Here is a 19,915-nt window from a genome sequence, read left to right as displayed (position 1 = left end):
CAGTGACTATCTAATTAGTAAGCATTGTCTTATAAGCAGTGCTTACAAGCATGAATCAAAACAAATTAACATGTGTACTAAAGGGATAAAAATACAAACTGGTTTTATAACCTAACAATAAAAACAGTGCATCAAATACAATAAATGAAAAAAAAGATATTTATACTGGTCACAAGTTTTTTAAAAAGCATGGGCATTCCTCTGCTGAACATTGATGCTTATTTTCGCAAGCTAAAGGCAAAAATGAGTATCTCCCGTGATTTCTCAAACGCTGGTAGTATTCTCTGCTGTGCAAATCGCAAACTGCAGAAGGCTTTTGCCCTCTGAAATTCAGTCTATAAGGCATCAAAATGACAGGATTTGGAATAAGAGGAGCGTGTTGGGTGATTTACTGCTTTCCCCTTCTTCTGGGTGCCAGAGAAAATAGGTCTGGAATGTTTATATATTTTACCAGCATGAGAATTTGGAGAAGTATGGATTTATGTAGCATCATGGTATTAGCTATAGCTCCTCCCTAGTTACACGTTATGGGCAGCACAGTGATGTGCAAAAGAAGATTCTTTCAGTTTGAAGGCTTGTTAACTAAATTCAGAGATAACTCACCTTTGCTAATAATTGCAAATTAATTTTGAGAAAAAAATATTTCTAAATCCAAGAAGGACCTTAAACTTTCATTCCCTAAATCTACCAGCCTGGAGCCTAAGGAGATTTTGTTCAGACCAGCCCTGAAAAGCATATGTTACATTCAGCCCTCACTCTCGGAGTCTATAGCATGAAGGAGCTTAAAGAGGAATAACAGAAGGCAGCAACATCTGCATAATCTCTCCTCCTGCTTTGATACAAGGAACATAAAATTATAGATAGCTGCAGAGGGCATGGTTGTGGCTTAATGTTTCAGGTATAAGCCTGCAGCCTTTGAGAAAAGCCCTCTTCATCTGTGCACCAAGCACCTCTCAAAAAGCCTCCAGTAAGTAGCTTGACTGGCAAATTTGTTTAATCCCCAGGCACACCTGTGCTTACCTAGCAGCCACCAACTCCTTCTGCTGTAAAGCAATGTGAATAAAGCCATTCAGACAAAGCGTACATACTGCTTTTGTTACCATCCAAACACAGCCTCTTGTGCAACAGAACTGTATTTGCTCTAACCAGAGTGGGCACAGTAAAAGTGCACATAAAAGGAAATGACCGTGTTTTCAATTGCTTATAACTTAATCAAACTTCTCCACACCAGGTCCTCGCCTCAGGCCGAATTTGTGTGAAATGTGTGTGATCAGATAGAGGATTTGCTGTGTCGATCCTGTGGCAAACTGGGTCTATGTCTTGAAAAGCATGGTGTCAGCTCAGAAGCATCCACATGACAAATTTTCAGGTGGAACAGATTTTATGGAAAATGTAATGACAAATCTGTCTTCAGACACAGTGGACAGCTAGACACGATTATTCTAGAGACAAATTTCGACCCTATTATAGAGTCAGCTCAATTTGAGGTCTAAGAAAGGTGAATGATGAGGAAAGAGTTAAAGAATTATTTTTTTAATTTCCTCTTAAAAAAAAAAGAGTGGGTGTCTTATAGGTCATCCTTTATATGCACAGTGCTATAATTTGGAAAGGCATAAAATACTGCACCAAGGGAGGATTTGGATAGACATTACAAAAAAAAATCCTGGTAACAAAGACAGCAAAACACTGGCCTAGATTAGGTGCCAGGGTGTTAGGATGGAGCTAAACATAGTCTGGGCTTGTCTCAGTGAAGGAATAGGATTAAATGCCCATGCCAAGGATATGCCAATTATTTTTCCAGTGCAAAAGGCAGGGATGAGGGGAAGACATGGCCAAGTATGCAGTCATCTTGTGCTGATTTCAAGAAGATAGCATAAAATTTATACTATACCCACACAGACATGTGAATTATATCCTCCTTCTAAACTTGGAACAAACAATATTTTCAAAAGATTGCTTCATAGAGAGGAGGGGAAGATAAAAGAACTGCTATTTCCTCTTGCAGTGTTTAAGGAAATGTGAGTTCAGTGAGTCATGCACTAGAAATGAGTTCGATGAAATTCATGTAGGCAAAAATCTTAGGCGAATAATTGGTGATGATAGAATTAAAAATAGTCATTAATGATAGATGCCTTTTAATGGAGCCAGAGCAGTGAGATAAAGGGATTTTTTTTTTTTTTTTTTGTGAGGCTTTTCCTACACAGAGAATTATAAATACATAAAAGCTAGGCAGGTTGGTTGGCTATTTTGCTTGTTGTCCAGTCACATAGGAAGATGAATTTCCTTCCAGTCCATTGTTAAACTTCTGTCTCTCTAAATCCATCTGGACAATACAGAAATGGCTATTCCAGTCGAGTGTTCAGCCCACTATTAACTAATGCAGGCTAATTCTCGCCATTTTCTGTAAATGTGATTCTGCAGGTGAATATAATACTGGTCAAAGAGCTTCAGGAATCTGAATATCTAGAGTAGAGCCGCATGTCATCCGGCAGAGTAGGTAAGGACCAAAGGAGAGGCTTTACTGGCAAGCAGCACATTTATTCTGAAGCACAAGGACTAACACACTTCTGCAGTTATGGTTTAGATGCCGTCACAGGGGAGGGTGAGATTCACCAAGCACAGGAAAGTCCCCACCTTAACTCAGTCACAGCTGAAAAAGCAATCTCATGCCAGGAAAGGAAGGAACAAGGTTTGAGCAGAAATAGGGGAATACACAAAGCCTCAAGAGGCAAGTACAGATGGTGTACCGGAGCTGGGGTCCAAGGGAAGTCCTGGGGGAGGTCATTCCAGCCTGTTGTCCTCCCTTCCCCCTGCATTTGACATTACATGACCTATCTTAAGCAGCTGTGATCTCTCCAGCAGAGGGTGAGATTCAGAAACAAGAAGTGGCTGTGGCTCATGGACTTTTCTCCAGTGAAGCATCCTTAATGAATGTTTTTAAGGCACAGCAAGAACCTCAGGGACATAATGCATTTGTAAGTGTTGAAGGAAAGAAAAAACAACAACAAAGCAACACGAGAACAATGTTCCTATGGCTTTATGTTTGAAACACTTGCAAACAGGAGGCTCAGGATTTGACAGGGCAGAACCCACTGGAATACGGAGCAACACATTCCACTGCTGGGACCCAGCATCCTGAAGATGGGTCTGGACAAACCTGGAGGCCAGCCTGGGGGAGGACAGGAAATCCCTGCAGCAGGGAGCGAAGCAGGACACACCCAAGCAGGACACACCGAAGCAGGCTGACAAGGCTGGAAATCTGTTTTTTTTCCCAGGAGATGGCACTAAAGGACAATTGCCTTTCATCGGGCATCGTGCTATGCAGCGGAAACTTTGCTGTGGGCCAAAATATTGCTCGGGCTGTTTGCATGGCATCTTTGCAAGTAGCTTTAGTGTCTGTGCTTTTAGCAAGGGTGAGCATATTGATATCCGTCTTTGATACCTCTATACAAGTCTGCTTGCCATGGCAAGGTGTGGGACCTTGCCATGATAGCCTCAGAGAGTCACCCAGGCTGGAAGGACCCCAGCAGGTCTCTCCTCCAGCCTTTTGCTCAGAGCAGGGTCAAAACTGTTCAGGCTGGGGCACTTTGCACTTTGTACAGTCATGCCTTGAAATCCTCCAGGGACAGATACTCCCCAACCCCCTGAGGCAACTTCTTCTCATGCTTAATTACTTCATTAGTGTTTCAACCACCGGTGCCTTGTATCTTTCTGGAAACTCCACAGTTTCAATTTATGACTATTGACTCTTGCTGTCCGGCTCTGGACCTCAGTAAAGAGCCTGAATCTATCTTGTTGGCAACCCCTTCTTAGGTAATGAAAAGCTGCTCTCAGGTCCCCCCTAAGTCTTCCCTCCTCCAGCTAAACAAGCCCAGAGCCCTGAGTCTCCACTTGAAGATGACACAAGATTAAGGAAGAAGCTCAGGCTAGACTTCACCCTGAAACAGGCCTAATAACTATTTCCTACAAGGAGAAGGAAGAGAATAACTTCCTTCTTTTACTTTCTTTTAATTTAATATTCTCCATGAATGTACAAGTTCTTCATGCTCTCTGCTGCTCCTTGAAGAAGGATTTCCAAAACAGACCATGTACTGGGAACTGCAGCAACTCGGTACTCATTTTAGGACCAGTTTTGCATCAGAAGAGGCCAGTGCCCAGCTAACAAGGGACTTGGAACAGAGAAAAAAAAAAAAAAGAGACAACCGGTTTTACAGCAGCCCAGCACAAAACCTGTCCCCTTGCCAGTCTTAGAGACAGGCAGAGGACAGAAAGGTTGTTCATCCTTGAAGTGAACACTGGCCTGGGTCTGGCAAAGCCCTGGAAGCACCAAAGTCACGTGGCGTGGTATGGCTCTCCTCAGCTACAGAGCCTGAAAAACAAACTGTGCCAGAGTGCTTCTGTGCTGCTAATGTTGCAGGACAAAAGACAATAGCTGAGAGTTCTCTGCCATTTCATCAGACTCTGCTGTAAACCAGAGTAGTAATTAAATGCTCTGGCAAAACCAGCAGAAGTAAGATTTATTCTGCTTCATGATTCATTGAGCAGACATGAGGCACAGCCAGGGATTTAATTTAAAAGTGACTTACCAGGCTGTCAGGTGCATGGAGTTCATTCCCAAGAGAAGCTTGAATGAGCTGAATGCTTCTTGCCACTCTTGCTTCCCAAACTTATTTATCCCTCTGTTCATTATAAAACATGGTGAAAGACAGGCAGAAATCTAAAAGGAACCAGACAGCACAGTAGCATGTCACTGAAAACAAACACCTGTGAGGTGAAGCAATGGGTAGAGGTGCAAAGCAAGTGCCTGAAGGGAGGAAGGAATTGTCCAGCAGTTAATATCCACAACATCCCACCTTTGTCTATGAGAGGGTCAAATCTCTGTTCTATTCTTCAGAGGAACCAGGAGATACGCTGCAGACAAATCCATTTTAATCAGAGCCTGCCTGTGCCCATGAGTTGAAAGCTCTCCCTGCTGGGGTGGGTCATCCAAGGCCAGCCCCCCCAAGAGCACTTCAAGCCTGTGCAGAAGCTGAATTAATCCTGGACTGCCCTCCTAGCTTGGCACATTGTCAGGGATGTCCTGGAGGGCCCAGCCTCCTCAACATCTTGCTCTCCTCTGTCACTTGCAGATTTCCAGCACAATGGCTCTGCTTCAGGTGGAAGTTGCCATTTCTTGTCGACTGAGCAGGACAACCTGGCACCCTGTGCTGAGTGAGTCAGGGAATATTTCCTCTTGTGTCTCATGCCACTGAGAGGAAAAGGACCTCGGGGTGTTGTTTGAGAGCAATCTGAACATGAGCCAGCAGTGTGCCCAGGTGGCCAAGAAGGCCAAAAGCATCCTGGCTTATATCAGAAACAGTGTGGCCAGCAGGTCCAGGGCAGCAATGGGACCCCCGTGCTCATCCCTGGAGAGGCCACACCTCGAGTACTGTGTTCACTTTTGGGCCCCTCAGTACAAGAAGGCTATTGAGATGCTGGAGCATTTCCAGAGAAGGGCAATAAAGCTGCTGGAGGGTCTGGAACACAAGTTTATGAAGAACAGCTGAGGGAACTGGGTCTGTTTAGTCTGGAGAAAAGGAGGCTGAGAGGAGGTGTTACTGCTCTGTACAGCTACCTGAAAGGAGGCTGTAGTGAGGCAGGTGTTGGTCTCTTTAGAATCATAGAATGGTCTGGATTGGAAGGGACTCTAAAGATCATCTAGTTCCAACACCCCTGGTGTTGTCCCAAGTGAGAAGTGACAGAATAAGAGAAAATGGCCTCAAGTTGCATCAGAGGAGGTTTAGATTGGGTATTTGGAAAAATTTCTTTCCTGAAGGAGTGAGTGGTCAAGCATTTGAACAGGCTGTCTAGGGAAGTGATGGAGTCACTGTCCTTTGACTCGATGATCCGGTGGGTCTCTTCCAACCTGGTTATTCTATGTTCAAAATCATGCAGATGTGGCACTTCGTGACACGGTTTAATAGGCATAGAGGTGTTGGGATGACAGTTGGACTTCATCTTAGAGGTCTTTTCCAACTTTAATGATTCTGTTTCTATGAACATTTAGCAACAGTGCTGCAGGATTTGCCCTGTCCCACTTGTTTGCATCATAGACCTGGCAGAGAAGGGATTCTGCCATGACTGACAGGAATAACAGCCCTGTCACCCACCCCTTTGAAAAATGAACTTCGCTCCCCTCAGATTTAGATTTGCTAGATGCTGCTGTGTCAGCTGGGCTGGTTAAGAAAGCAGCAAACCTTTAGACCAACCCTTTGGCCTCATAACCTCACTCCACCAGCTAAGTGAATTACTGCTCAAGGAGTACTGACAAGCAGCGCTAACTGGTAACCTCAACAAGAACCATCAGTTCATGCTGAGGAAGGAAAATAGGCTGGTATGAATCACCAGCTGTATTATAGCAACAGCATAGGTTACTTGCTTACTTTTTCTTTCTCTCTCCTCTTTCTTTTTTGTCTGTTTTAGAAGCATCGTTCAGCAGAAGTTTACTGGCCAATGTGCATCAAGCTTTTCTTTTCTCAGGCTCACATAGAAACACCATTTACATATCATTCTGGTTCTGCATGGACGGTTGCCAGGCTGTTCCCTTTAAATTGCACCAGGCAAGCAGAGACCATAGGTCAGCAGGTAAAAGTGAGTGCTAACTGTTGTGCTGAGCAGTTCATGAGCTAAAGTTCATGTTTGCCTTTGTGGCAAGTCCCTGCACTGCGTGGGTTAGACCCTGGGTGTTGCAATGAGGGAGCAGCCTTTCTATTCACAGACAAATAGATGGACACTCTTTTCACATAGAATTGTTTTGTCATTTTTTAAAAAAAGCGCTAATAATTTACACTGTAAAAGCACTGTAAAATAGAATGGTGTAAGAAAATTTGAAGTTAATCCCCAAATACGCAGGCTGCTGGGGCACGTGGGTGTTAGGACATCCCTGTTCTCACTGCAGGAGACACAGCAGTTACCAATACCCTCTGGTATGCTGGTGGGGCAGAGCAGAAGGAGAGGAGCCCTACAGAGAAGCTCAAGAAAGCTCAAGAGCATAAAATCAATGAGCAAAATCCCCATTGTGGCTATTCCTACCCCAACTCATGCAGCCTTAGATCCTCTACAGCCTCACCTCCACACCTTGCCTTTCTTGAGCATCTCCATGCAGACCAGGCTACAAGTGTGTCCTCCTAGAAGAGTGCTGAGGCCACATGCAGAAGAATGGGGAAGTTTACATTGCAGCTTCCCCTTGTTGCTTGGGCCACCACTGAGAAACGTCTCCTTTGTGTGCTTACTTCTGTGTGTAGGTAAACACATGACATGGATCACATTACTTTTATTTACCGTCCAGTTAGAAAAGAGCATTAAAAAAAACCCCACCTCTCTTTTATTTGCTATATTTAAAAGAAATACAGTCTGTTTTGCAAAGATATGCAAATCCCTTCATTCAAAAACAGGCAAATAAACAGCATTTTTTTCCAGAACATAAGTCAACTCCTTGATTACAAAAACACTATTAAAACTAGAAAGATCTATATTACAGAGAAAATGCTAGCAAGGGAAATCCTTCATTACTACCACAAAAGACTGACAGAAAAAATACCCAGACAAAATGAAAACCCACATAATTTTGAAGACACATAAACCTCCTTGCTCCTTTGTCATCAATACAAGGTATATATTGCTGGAGGTGTGACATGGAAGCTGCTCCATCCACACCACTGAGCTGAGCCATCTGATGTTGACATTCCCTAGCTACAGCTTTCACATATGGAAATGAAGATAGAAACGGGTTATTTGGCCTTATTCTTATACAAAAATGTTTGTACATTCTTATACCAAACACTGTACGTTGTTTCTTTCAGATGCAGTTTGTAATCCATTTTTCCTTTCTGGTGCACACCATGGAACTGGGTGTTCTACCAACCCCAAGTTCCAGAATCAGATATGTCAGACATAAACGCCATTCTCAGTAAGAGAATGACACACAAATTTCAAAGCAGCAAAGTTTAAAATATCAATCACAGTCAACCTTTAATGCCCACCCCAAAATCAGAAGACAAACACACCTCATTCTCTTCCTGGATTTTTACATCAGTCTTAAAACTTAAAGGCTCATTATTTCCAGTGTTTGAAATGAAAAACTGTGATGCAGGAAAGCTCTCTGTGTCTCAGACCATAATCCATTTATATCCAAGTAGTTTTGTAAGTATACTCATAGTCTTAACCCATTCAGGGATAAAAAAAAGGACGTAAAAAACCCACAAAGACTAGCTTTTCCTGACCCCTCATTATCTGTTTCCTACAGTGCTTTGACAATTCCTCTCAATAGTCAGACTCACATCTCCACTTCCCCAGCTTCCCCCTCCCCAAACCCGTCCTCTAAGTCCCTTTGTTTCTCTCTCCCTCATCCACTCATCTCATGTCTGAGACTGAACTTCAGCTCAATTAGTTGAAGATTATTTCCTCATCCTTGCATTTCTTTGACCCAATCTGATTTTATGAAGTGCTGGAAGTTTTTTGCAGAGAAGAGCACTCCATCCAGGGAAGGCGCTGGCCAAGGGGGTTGTCCGAGAGGTTTCTCAGATTTAATCCAAAGCAGCAACGACCTGTCAATCTTCCCAGTGGGGCGCACGAAGCTGCACTAGCGGACAAAAGATGCTACCTGAGCTGCCACTCCAAAGGGAGCAGAATAGGCTGTTGCTAATCCTTGCAGGCCGACCACCAAATAGCGGCATCCCTTCCGCAGAGCTTTGCTGACATTCTGCAGAGTGAGAAACAGGAGAAGGGAATGAAAAAAAGGAGAGATGATAGAAAATACCTTCACATAAATTTGTTCCAACAGCTAACGTCACCAACCCAGAAAATAATTTCCTCCACCACTAATGAGAGCTTGAGCATGCAACAATGTTTTGCCATCTATTTTTATACAGAAATACACACCCACAGAGTATAGTTAAACCGAACGGATGCACCCTCCACAGGAAGCCAGGCTTTTATGTAGGCTTCTGTTCAAGAATAAAATTAGTCTAAATTCATACCTACTTTGCAGAGGTAGGTTTCCCACACATACATGTTCCAAGTATGTTAGTAACTCCAAAAAGGACCTAAGTTGTTAGAACTGGTGTTGAACAAGAAGGCAGTAAATGACTGAGAATACTTTTATGGAAATTTCATTGCTTTTTGTGAAAGCAAGAATTTTTCATAGAATCAGAGAATGGTTTGGATTGGAAGGGACCTTAAAGATCATCCAGTTCCAACATCCCTGCCATGGGCAGGGACAACTTCCACTAGGTCAGGTTGCTCAAAGCCTCATCCAACCTGGCCTGGAACACCTCCAGGAATGGGACATCCAAGACTTCTCTGGACAACCTTTTCCAGTGCCTCACCACCCTCACAGTAAAGAATTTCTTCCCAACATCTAACAGAAATCTCCCCTCTTTTGCTTTAAAACCATTACCCCTCATCCTGTCACTGCCCTCCCTGATAAAGAGCCCCTTCCCTTCTTTCCTGTAGGTCCCCTTTAAGTACTGGAAGCTGCTATAAAGTCTCCTCACACTCTTCTCTTCTCCAGGCTGAACAAGCCCAACTCTCTCATCCTGTCCTTACAGCAGAGGTGCTCCAGCCCTCTGATCATCTTTGTGGCCCTCCTCTGGACCCATTCCAACAGCTCCATATCCTTCTCATGTTGGGGACTCCAGAACTGGACACAATACTCCAGGTGAGGTCTCACAAGAGCAGAGTAGAGGGGTAGAATCATCTCCCTCAACCTGCTGGTCACACTTCTTCTGATGCAGCCCAGGATATGGTTGGCTTCCTGGACTGCAATTGCATATTGTTGGCTCATGCTGAGTTTCTCATCCACCAGCACCTCCAAGTCCTCTTCAGGGCTGCTCTCAATCCCTTCTCTGCCGAGCCTGTAATTGTGCTTGAGATTGACCCAACACAGGTGCAGGACCTTGCAGCTGATGAACTTCATGATGTTCACATAGGCCCACCTCTCAAGCCTGTCAAGGTCCCTCTGGATGGCATTCCTTCCCTCCAGCATGTCAACCGACCAAACAATTTGGTGTCATTGGCAAACCTGCTTGTTGGTCAAAACAAGAAACTTTTGACCCATTTTCACATCTGTTTAAGAACTCATTTGCTGCATTAGAGATAACTTGCTACAGATTATTTCAACTAAAACCCTTAATATAATTTCAATTTTGCTCTTGGTAGTTTTTCCTTTTATGAGTGGTCATGACTGGGGAATTAATATGAAGGGACCTGTTCGGGAGGAATATCAGCATTAACGGTTAGTAATACTTTATGGTTGTGTGGGACTAGATCAAAATCCTCTCTTGTAATATTAAAACACTGAAATAGAAAATACATTTTTTAAATATAATGAAACTGGTGAAATTCAGTCAATATCTATTATATTCCTAGGATTTCTTAAAGCTGGATTACAGCTGTAATGACAGATGAAAACCTTCAGCTATCGTGAGGACACTGCATAGCTGAATTTTGCTTTATTTACCGCTATGGAAACTTACTTGAAGAGAGCTGGGATGGCAAATTAAAAAGGCAGCTTAAACATAAGGGCAGAGCCTGGGGATGGAGGAGGAGACGCAGGGCCTTCCCTTCCCACATCTGTTCCTGTCCTACTGTGTTGCACTAGCAGCTTCCACCCTGCATGCAATGCACCTACCCAAACCTCACCAGCACCAGCCTCACAAGCTGGTCTTTACTGCCAAAGCTAAACTGGCAAACCCTCCCTGGGGTATGTTGCCTGACCAATACAAAAGGGAATACACAATGTTTAGAGCACAGGCCAGTTCTTGGACACTATTATAAGCACCCTTACACCAACAGCACATACAGTAGTAGCATCGAGAGCAAAACTATGAACGGCTGTGACATAACCACGCTCACAGAACTGTGCTGAATAAATCAAGCCTACAGATTTGAGTTTGCTTCCTGCTACACATATTTACTGTGACTCGGAAATCACAGCACTGGAAACTCAAAGTATCAAATCCATCATGAAAGAATGAAATATTCTGTTCATCTCTTTATGACACAGTCGTATTTGTGAGGCAGCTAGTGGCTCTGCAGCCATCTGTAAACTCCGTGAATTTCAAAAGTGACTTTGCCAAGCTAACTGACATTTTCTGCATGACAGACATTGCAAGCATATCTTTACCCAAATCTCCATTTTTTTAAAGAATGCAGTAGGAAGTCAGGTCTTGTACCGACACCCTTAATCTCTTTGGTAGGAAAAGACTCCAGGCAATAGGCAGGTTTTTCCTGCTAACACAGAAGCTCTTTTTTTTGCTACAAATACACAAGACTTATCTGAGCTCTATTTAAGTGACATGAATAACAGAAAAATAACCAAATAGCATTTTTCTAATTAAAGGCACCACCCGCCCTACAGGGCGGGGTGAAATAAACCACAGGCCTGCAGGGATTGCGACTTTCCGCACAGGAAAGCAAAACAATGATTTTGATCCAAAATAGTAGTTACACAATGAGGACTGTGTTGCATTTTTTTCTTTAACACATACCAATGCTTTTCAGGGGTCAACTCAAAGGCAAACTGGCAAATAAGTACGCTGCAGGGATGTTCTTTCAGTCACTTAAGTAGAAGAAAAGCAAAGAGGGCCAGTTAACTGGGAGTTTTAAGGAATGGTGTCAAACTGTGACACCCCAAATGGTGTCAAAACCCTGAAGCCCAGGGAAATGCAGAACAAAGAAAGGCAAAGTACTTGTCACATGGATCAGCTTAGTATCATTTTTCACCCAAAAATCACATTTCCTACTCTCTGATCCAGGCATGGGTGGGTGTCATAGCATCATAGAATGATTTAGATTGGAAGAGACTTTAAAGATCATCCAGTTCCAACCCCCCTTTGCCATGGGGATGGACACCTGCCAGTAGAGAATCACAGAATGGGTTGGGTGGGAAGGGACCTTAAAGACCACCCAGTTCCACCCCCATGCTATGGGCAGGGACACCTGCCAGTAGAGAATCATAGAATGGTGTGAGTGGGAAGAGACCTTAAAGATCATCCAATTCCAACCCACCTGCCATGGGCAGGGACATCTTTCAGTACAGAATCACGGGATGGTGTGGGTGGGAAGGGACCTTAAAGATCAGGCAGTTCCACCCCCACCCTGCCATGGGAAAGGCCACCTTTCAGTGGAGACTCAGAGGCCGATGTGGGTGGGTTAGGGGTGTCTGTCCCGCTCTCACCTTGCCGTACTTCCTGAGCCTCCGGCCGTAGGGGCGCTTGGCCGCGGGCGGCGGGCGCAGCGGCTCGTAGGAGCCGGGCAGGACGGCGAAGCACACCTTCCTGCAGGCAGCGCCCTCCTCCTCCTCCGGGGCGCCCACCCGCACCCCGGCCGCTGCCTTCTCCTCCTCGTCCTCCTCCTTCTCGCCGGGCAAGATGCAGACGCGGTCATCGCGGCGGGGCTGCCTGCCCCTCACCGTGGCGGCTGGGCGCGCTCCCACGGCCATGGTGCCGCGGGGCTCCCGGCGCCGCCCGCAGGTGGGGCCCGAGCCGCCACCTCCCCGGGGCGGGAGTGCCGAGGAGACGGGAGACATGGGAATGACGGAAATGGAGGTCGCCTGTTGGGGCTTCAGAAAGCCGGAGTCCTTTATCACGGCTGGGTAGCGATCCCCATCCACCGTCTGCAGCCAGACAAGCTGCCACAAGGGTGCATTCCCCGCTCCCGTGCAGCACATGGATAAACTTTCCCAGAAATCTTACGCATATTCTGTTCCTTCCCAAGGACTCATTTTAATGTTATTATGAACTTCGCAACAGTCAAAGCTCTTGCTGATTCGGAGCTTTGGCTGCAGCTCTGCCTGCCCTTGCCTTTGAGATGGGGAAGGGCTGCAAATAGAGGTGATCGCAGAAGCAGAGACAGCTGCCCAGCACAGATCACACCGCACACGAGGCGTTATCATCTCCAAAGAACGAACAGGGTCTGGAAAAATAAACATGGAAACAAAACTGTATATACAATCATAGGAACGTCCCCCAGCATAAGAGTGGGGACATATCCCAAATGTAAGAACGATGTGGATCTGTTAGAACTGGTCCAGAAGAGGGCTATGAAGACAATCAGAGGGCTGGAGCACCTCTGCTATGAGCTGGAGGTTGTTCTGCCTGGAGAAAGAAGGGAGACCTTATAGCGACCTTCCAGTACCTGAAGGCGGGTACAAAAAAGCTGTGGAGGGACTTTTTACAAGGGCATGGAGTGGTAGGATGAAGGGGAATGGCTTTAAATTGCAACGGGAAGCTTTAGACTAGACATTAGGAAGAAATTCTTCACGATGGGGGTGGTGAGGCACTGGCACAGGTTGCCCAGGGAAGCTGTAGATGTCCACTCCCTCTAAGTGTTCAGGGCCTGGATGGGGCCTTGGGCAGCCTGGTCCAGTGGGAGGTGTTCCTGCCCATGGCAGGGGGGTTGGAACTAGATGGGCTTTAAGTTCCCTTCCAACCCAAACCACTCTATGAGTCTATGATTCTGTCTAACTTCCGACAAAATACAATCATTTAGATGAAACTTAACTCTACTTCAGCTTAAATCAAAAATATTCTACTTTTTCTAATAGTAACTACTTCTTGTATTGGGCTGGCGGGGCTGCAGCACTGGGCACAAGCCCCAGCACGGCTCCTCTTTACTGGGGACATCAGGAGCTGCTGGGGGAAGTGTGGACTCGCCCCCTGTCAACATAGGTGAGGGGAAGCCCACCCTGTTGCTAAGGGTGGGACAGAGAATGCAGCGCCTCTCACTGCACTCCGTCCCAGGACCCCAAGTGAAACACTGAAACAGCTCCTTCCTCGTCATCACTGGCTAAGTGGGTTTGGGGATTACGGTCTTACCGTTCAAAAAAAACCCCAGACTTCTTGGTAGCCCTTATATTAAAGGTTTTCCTACCTAAAACCTCACATGAAAAGTGTTTCCAGTATACAAGGCTTGGCTCTGCTACCCCGCGCCAAGGGGAGAGTACTGAAGCCTCCATTTAAAGGCAAAGGTTTTGCCCAAATGCAGGAGGAGGCTGACAACTGCCCACCTTTGAAGCTGGGTGGGCTGCAGTTCAACAGGGGGACTTCTCAGGCAGTGTTCATGGAGCTGGGGAAGGTGGAGCAAAGCAAAATGGTATGGGGAGAACTGATATAAATTATTAAACCAGTTGGTGTTCATCAACTCTTGATACATATAAGCAGATGCAATGAGGGGATAGACTAATCCTTTACTGTAGATTTTCCTTACCACGGAATTGTTGTGGTTTGAGCTAAATTAGAGTCAGTTTTGTGACTAATGCCGTTGCTCTAAGTAGCTTCACTCTCTGAAAGCTAACTGCATGTTTTTCAGACAGTGTTTCTCTCTAGAAGTGATAACAAGAGGCATTGGTATACAGAGAAGCTATTGCTTACATTTTCAAGGAGGAGCAGACAGCAGAGCGCTCCATCCCATATACATCGTACTCAGTATAAAACTGAGAGATCATGAGGGTCTCACTCTCTTCTGCAATGGCCAACATCCAGTGAGGACCTCATCTGTCTGATCCTGAATTTGTACATTCCTGAATCCAGTTCCCGAGTCCAACTTCCTCCTAGCTGCAGACCCATCCCTTCGTGTCTGCTCTACAGCATTTGTGGTGATCTATAGTCATCAAGGAGCAGGCGCGTGATCTCATATATTTGTATACATTTTATTAGTAAGTATTATTGTTATTGTTACTTCATTAAAGCTGTAGCTTAAGTTTCCAACCTTCAAGTCTTTTTTCTCTCATTTCCCTTTCCCTGGGGGCAGGAGGGTGTGATTTAGAAGTCCAATTGTGGTTTTAGCTGCTGAATTTAGACAGGCCAGGTCTAAACCGTGACAGGAATAAAGCCTTGAAACCATGTCTCCCCAAGATGCAGCCTTAACATTCAGCAAGTAAATCCTGCACCTAGTGCAGTTCTCTGCCCCAGAGTTGTTTCACCATCATCACAGCCCCAGCCAGAATGCTGTGTAATGGAGAGCTCGGCCAATCCCTTTGAGTGGTGGAAGGTGTTGGCCAAGTCTCAGGTCTGTCGCTATTAGAAAAGTGCTCTCTTTCCCCTTGTCACCACTCCTGCCAGCATTGTCAGGTTTTTATCTCCAGAAGGCTGAAGTAGAGACTTAAACCCAGGACAAGATTTCACGCTCTGAGTACCAGTCCCAAATGGAGACTTGCCACAGAGCATGCGTAGCCTTTGGGGCTCCTCCTGGCCTTGCCAGCAGCAGCACCCACAGGGCCCATTTCTGGGACACCCAATTCTCTCCCACCTCGTGGAATGGGGTACTGAACTTTCCTACCTCCTGGAGAGGAAGGTGTGCACTAAACATCACAGAGACAGTGAAACAAAGGAGTACCATAGGTCCCCTCCCAAGTACCCGATTTTTTAGTATCCCCATGGCAGAGAGCCCAAAAGAGCACTGTAAAGGAGTTAAATTTTGCATGCGCTGGCAACATTGCTGTAGCTTTTGATGGGCTGTTCCACAGGCAGTTTGAAGGACAAAGTACCAGCACTAGAAAATAAAATATCAATAATCTACAAGCAGCTGTTCAATGGGACCCCGAGTTGTTAACCTCAAGCTGCTTTGAAAAATTTTGAAGGAAATAAAAATGCATTAAATATTTTTCTGGGGCTTTGAAAAGCGTATATGCCTGGGTTCCCTATTTGTAGATCTATCACTGTAAGTATATGTTGCCCCTAACTCCTTAAGAGGGACAGGCCTCCCCCTGACCCCTTCTTCCTCACAAGTTTGTTTTGCTTTCCAGAGTTTAGCTACCAAACCACAGAGCATACACCTCTCCATTTACTGTCTCCATTTGCGTGGCGGCAGGGGAACCACAATGCATTGTCAGATTTAGACGTCCAAGGTACCTTTTAGGTGTGGTGTATGACACCGGGTATCAAGTCTTACACCTAACAAGTCTGTAGAATTTTGGCTTCATTGTACCTAAAAGGTACCGATAATGCCACTTGGTTCTCAGGTGATATTTTTCATCCACAGAAACAGCCCTTTCATTGACCTATATATATATTAATGTTTTAAACTGGGCTGTACAGAAATCAATGTGCTTAGTTTGGAAGTGTACACATACACAAAAGAAAGAAATGAAACAAACTCACCCCTAGCCCAAAAGAGCAGAACCATGCGGCAGCCTGTGTCCCCTCCCCAAACACCCTAGGAAGGCTGACAAGGAATAACAACTGAGGCTGTAAGCCGTCTGAAGATCCGAGATATCCCTGTGCCCTCCAGTAACTGCAGAACATGACACAGCATTTAACTGTCTTGGATTTCTGCAGTTAAAGCCGTGCTGGTAAAATGCCACGCCGGTCTCCTCCCACGTGCAAGTCAAGCTGCATTTCAGATCCAAATGTTCTTATCCTACCCTTAGGCCAAGGGTAACCTTACTTGCAACACCTACATAACAAAGCAACTATGTAGGGAACCCAAACAACAGGCACTGAGGATTCCGTATGCAACAACTCACTGATTTCCATGCTAAACAGACTCTGCCTGCCCATAAAACTAACAGTGCTGAAAAAATCACTTACTCAGATCTTCGCATCTTACTCCTGACAGGAGCAGGAGATTTGGAAAGCCAAACGAGGGGTCTGGATGCAGCTATGCCCTTCCCACTAAGACTGTGCCCTTGGTGAAGCACATGGTGTGTCTGCTATGGAGAGCGCAAGGTGGCTTACTGCTCCACTTCCAACACGGCAAACAGAGAAAAGAGATGAGCAGGGTTTGGGAATTGGAGCAATTGGACACTGCTTGCAGTTACTGGAAATAATATCATTTGCAAACTGTCCAGTTACAGAAACATTAACTGGGCACTCTGGGGCGCCATGTTCCATAGGAGAGTTGAACTAAAATGTGTAACCTCTGTCCTTTTGAAACGCTGTCTGTGTTTTGTTGAACATGAATAGATGTCGAGTTACATGAAGCACTGAAAACGAGCAACAATCTAGGGCAAAGTTAGCCGAGTGAAAACATGGCCTGGAAAGCAGGAAACAAGCTTAAGGACTTAATCTACTGTCTTATAGCATGACCTGTATTTTTTCTCCACTGAACCTTCTCAAAAGACAAAGGGTTTTGTTTCATGACTCAGTTCATACACGATCTTGGATTAGTATCACGGTTACACTGCAGTGGTGTATTTCCAAGGGTAACTGAAGATTCACCAACATTTATGGGTAAATTGAGGGGACACGCAAACCTCTCTGGAGGCTAATTTTTGGTGTATTTCTGGAAAAGCTCCTGGACATCCATTTGCAAGAAGTACTAAAGCACCAATACTGTCTGGAAAGCACTGGACCACAGAATCAATGCAATGCTAATCCTGAATTCACACAACATAGATGATTAAAGTCTGTACACCTTTAGACTATTTTCCTACCTGCGGTGATTACTGCGCTTTTGTAAAGGGCAAACAACAAGTACTTTAGTATAAGAACTGTTCAAGTAAGTTTTAATAGAGTGCACCAGTGAATCAAGATGACTTGCATCAGATTTTGTTTCAATGAACATCAGATAAAAAAAGAAAAGGGGCTACAGTTCTTTCTTTCCAAACACCACCCTTTTTCTAAGGCAACAATACACGTCCATTTCCGAACATAACTGTTACATAGGAAAACTACATCACAGTACAGTATGTAAAGTCCATCTCGGTCAAGAAGCCATTAGAGAATGGCACACTTACTACACTTACAGCCTTCTAACTTAGGGTTACAGAGTTTACCACAGCTTTTTTTTTAATTTTTATTTTTTTAAAGTGACGATTTCTTAATGAACTTTCTATTCTTCACAAGAGTGTGCAGATGGGGCCCATATGTTGATATTACAGTAATTACGACATTAAATAACATTGCACAACCAACCTCTATGGTTAATTCAGTACAAAATAACAAGTATTAAAATGTACCAGTACTAGTGGTTTTACATAGTTTATAATCATTAATTATGAAGGAAAAAAATGTGGGTTTTCTTTTTTTTTTCTTTTCTTCTCCTTAGGCAAGTGCCTAATTACAAAGCTGCACATTACAGGCATAATGATGTGGAATAAATACAAGAAATCTGGTAAAATATTAAACACAAACAGGTTACATGGGAACAAACTGTACAACCACAAAAGCATAAATCAACAATTTATCATTATAAACAAGGTATGTTCAGCTGTAAAATATTATGTGGAATTACATGTACTCTTTCGGGGCACATGTTCCAAAAGCCAAGCTAATTCCTGAGGTGGTATTATTAACTTATACAATTGGTCAACACGTCAGATTTATCTTGTGCTATTAAACAGTCCCAATATTAATATCTTTCCATAAAATGGAATATATAGTATTATGAAGGCAGCAAACAAGTGATATTTTATACCATGATATTCAAATGAAATAACTATGGTTCTCCATTTTGGTGCTACATTTGTTAATGGGCCATGGGAGTTGAGCGCTGTAATTTGCAGACAGAACATCACTCATGCCTGGTTTCTGTTCCCCCACAGCTCTGAGCTGGCCCTAGGCAGAATAAAGTTTTTAAACTGTAAGTGCCAACACTGTAAACATGTTTATATTTTTCTCTTTCAACTAAACATTGTCCAATAACAATGACAAGAGCCAAAGATAAGCAGGAACGGTCTCGTGTAGAACAAAAGCTGATTATTCATCAACTTTTGGTTCATATCATGAACAAGTCTTTAAATAATTAAAAATGGTCATGCTACAGTTGTGGAAATTATTTTTGTGCATTTGACTCAGGACACAAGTTTTTAAAAAACGCATGACAGAGGTAAGACTTATAAAAACCACCAAAAATGTAAATGATAGGGAAGAACTTCTCGAACTGAAAGCATCAAACATACATTTCTGTGCAGAAATCTAGACAACTATACAAGATCTGAATTTAAGCAGTCATCTTTTTTATTATACAACTCTATGAACATAAAATGAACAGAATGCTCTATATACTTACCTGTACATGTGAACATAACTTCTTTAGCTACAGTTATTTAATATAGGTCATACTGGATTTAACTTTACAAGTCTGAATAACTATGTATAACCTTATTGCAATAAGGGCAATTTCTACATGGGGAGTTTCACAGGCCAATCACATTGGGCGTAACCAGTACATTCAAAGTGTAGATCACATATGAATCTTCCCTGATCCCAAAAAATTTAGGTTCTCTTTACAGCTTAAGCTCATTTGCTATCTTGGATGCAATGTTCTTAAATGCAATAGAAGTCCCAGATATTCTCTTGAAACGAACTCCATTGAGTGACAATCGTGGCAGTTTACAGACTTCCATCTCCCACTGAACAAGGCTATCTTGTCGTGCATCGCCATGAACACAGAAGAGCAAAAACCTCTCTTTCTGTTCATAATCACAGTTATTAGCGTCTAACACTTTCCGAATCTCTCTCATCATATCGTTTGGGTCCATAGAACTAGTAGTCTTCATACTCCACGTGAACCGCAAGGAGCGGGGCTTTGAATCTTTGCTATCCTCTTTCTCTCTGTCTTTTGGCTCCCCAGAAGCACTCCTGGAAGAATTGACATACAGAACAGTCAAAAATAAAAGTAGTATAGCCAAGAGAGAAGAGATATACTGTTCTAGAATAGGGGTTTCTAAACTGGCTGGCACACCACTAGTCACATACAAGCTAATTCCAAGAGTTAGATGGTTACTGTTGGAACAATTGTGCACCATCTCCTACACTGATGTGTGCTTTGGCCCAGCACTGGGAGGTGCTGCCAGCACTGGTGCAGCTCCCAGTGGTGGCACACAAGCAAAGCAAGTTTGGAAACCCCTGCTCTGAAACGATGTGATGACGTGTGCAATGGTAGCTGCAGCAGACATGTTACTCCATACTGCTCCAAAGAAAGTGGAATCTAT

At 44.1% G+C, this 19,915-nt stretch overlaps 2 protein-coding genes across 8 annotated transcripts in view; both read right to left on the bottom strand.

The window, feature by feature from the left end:
• Window positions 1-7,297: 7,297 nt before the first annotated feature.
• On the bottom strand, window positions 7,298-12,583 carry C2H1orf115 (chromosome 2 C1orf115 homolog). Its single transcript, XM_069852665.1, has 2 exons — window positions 12,218-12,583; window positions 7,298-8,740 (listed from the first exon to the last, which is right to left on the bottom strand). Exons 1-2 carry the CDS (start codon window positions 12,566-12,568, stop codon window positions 8,621-8,623), a joined length of 471 nt encoding a protein of 156 aa, XP_069708766.1. The 5' UTR covers window positions 12,569-12,583; the 3' UTR covers window positions 7,298-8,620.
• A 5,413-nt stretch (window positions 12,584-17,996) lies between these two features.
• The window catches only part of MARK1 (microtubule affinity regulating kinase 1), a 62,798-nt gene continuing 60,879 nt past the window's right edge, over window positions 17,997-19,915 (bottom strand). For all 7 annotated transcript variants that reach the window (XM_069852731.1, XM_069852735.1, XM_069852732.1 and 4 more), the window contains one exon: window positions 17,997-19,562. In XM_069852731.1, the coding sequence (XP_069708832.1) occupies window positions 19,208-19,562 (355 nt within the window). In that variant the 3' untranslated portion in view covers window positions 17,997-19,207. The remainder of the gene's footprint in view (window positions 19,563-19,915) is intronic.

This window comes from Phaenicophaeus curvirostris, chromosome 2 (genome assembly GCF_032191515.1).
Source record: "Phaenicophaeus curvirostris isolate KB17595 chromosome 2, BPBGC_Pcur_1.0, whole genome shotgun sequence".
In the NCBI taxonomy this organism is placed as follows: Eukaryota; Metazoa; Chordata; class Aves; order Cuculiformes; family Cuculidae; genus Phaenicophaeus; species Phaenicophaeus curvirostris.
This window is presented reverse-complemented; position numbering and strand designations above follow the sequence as displayed.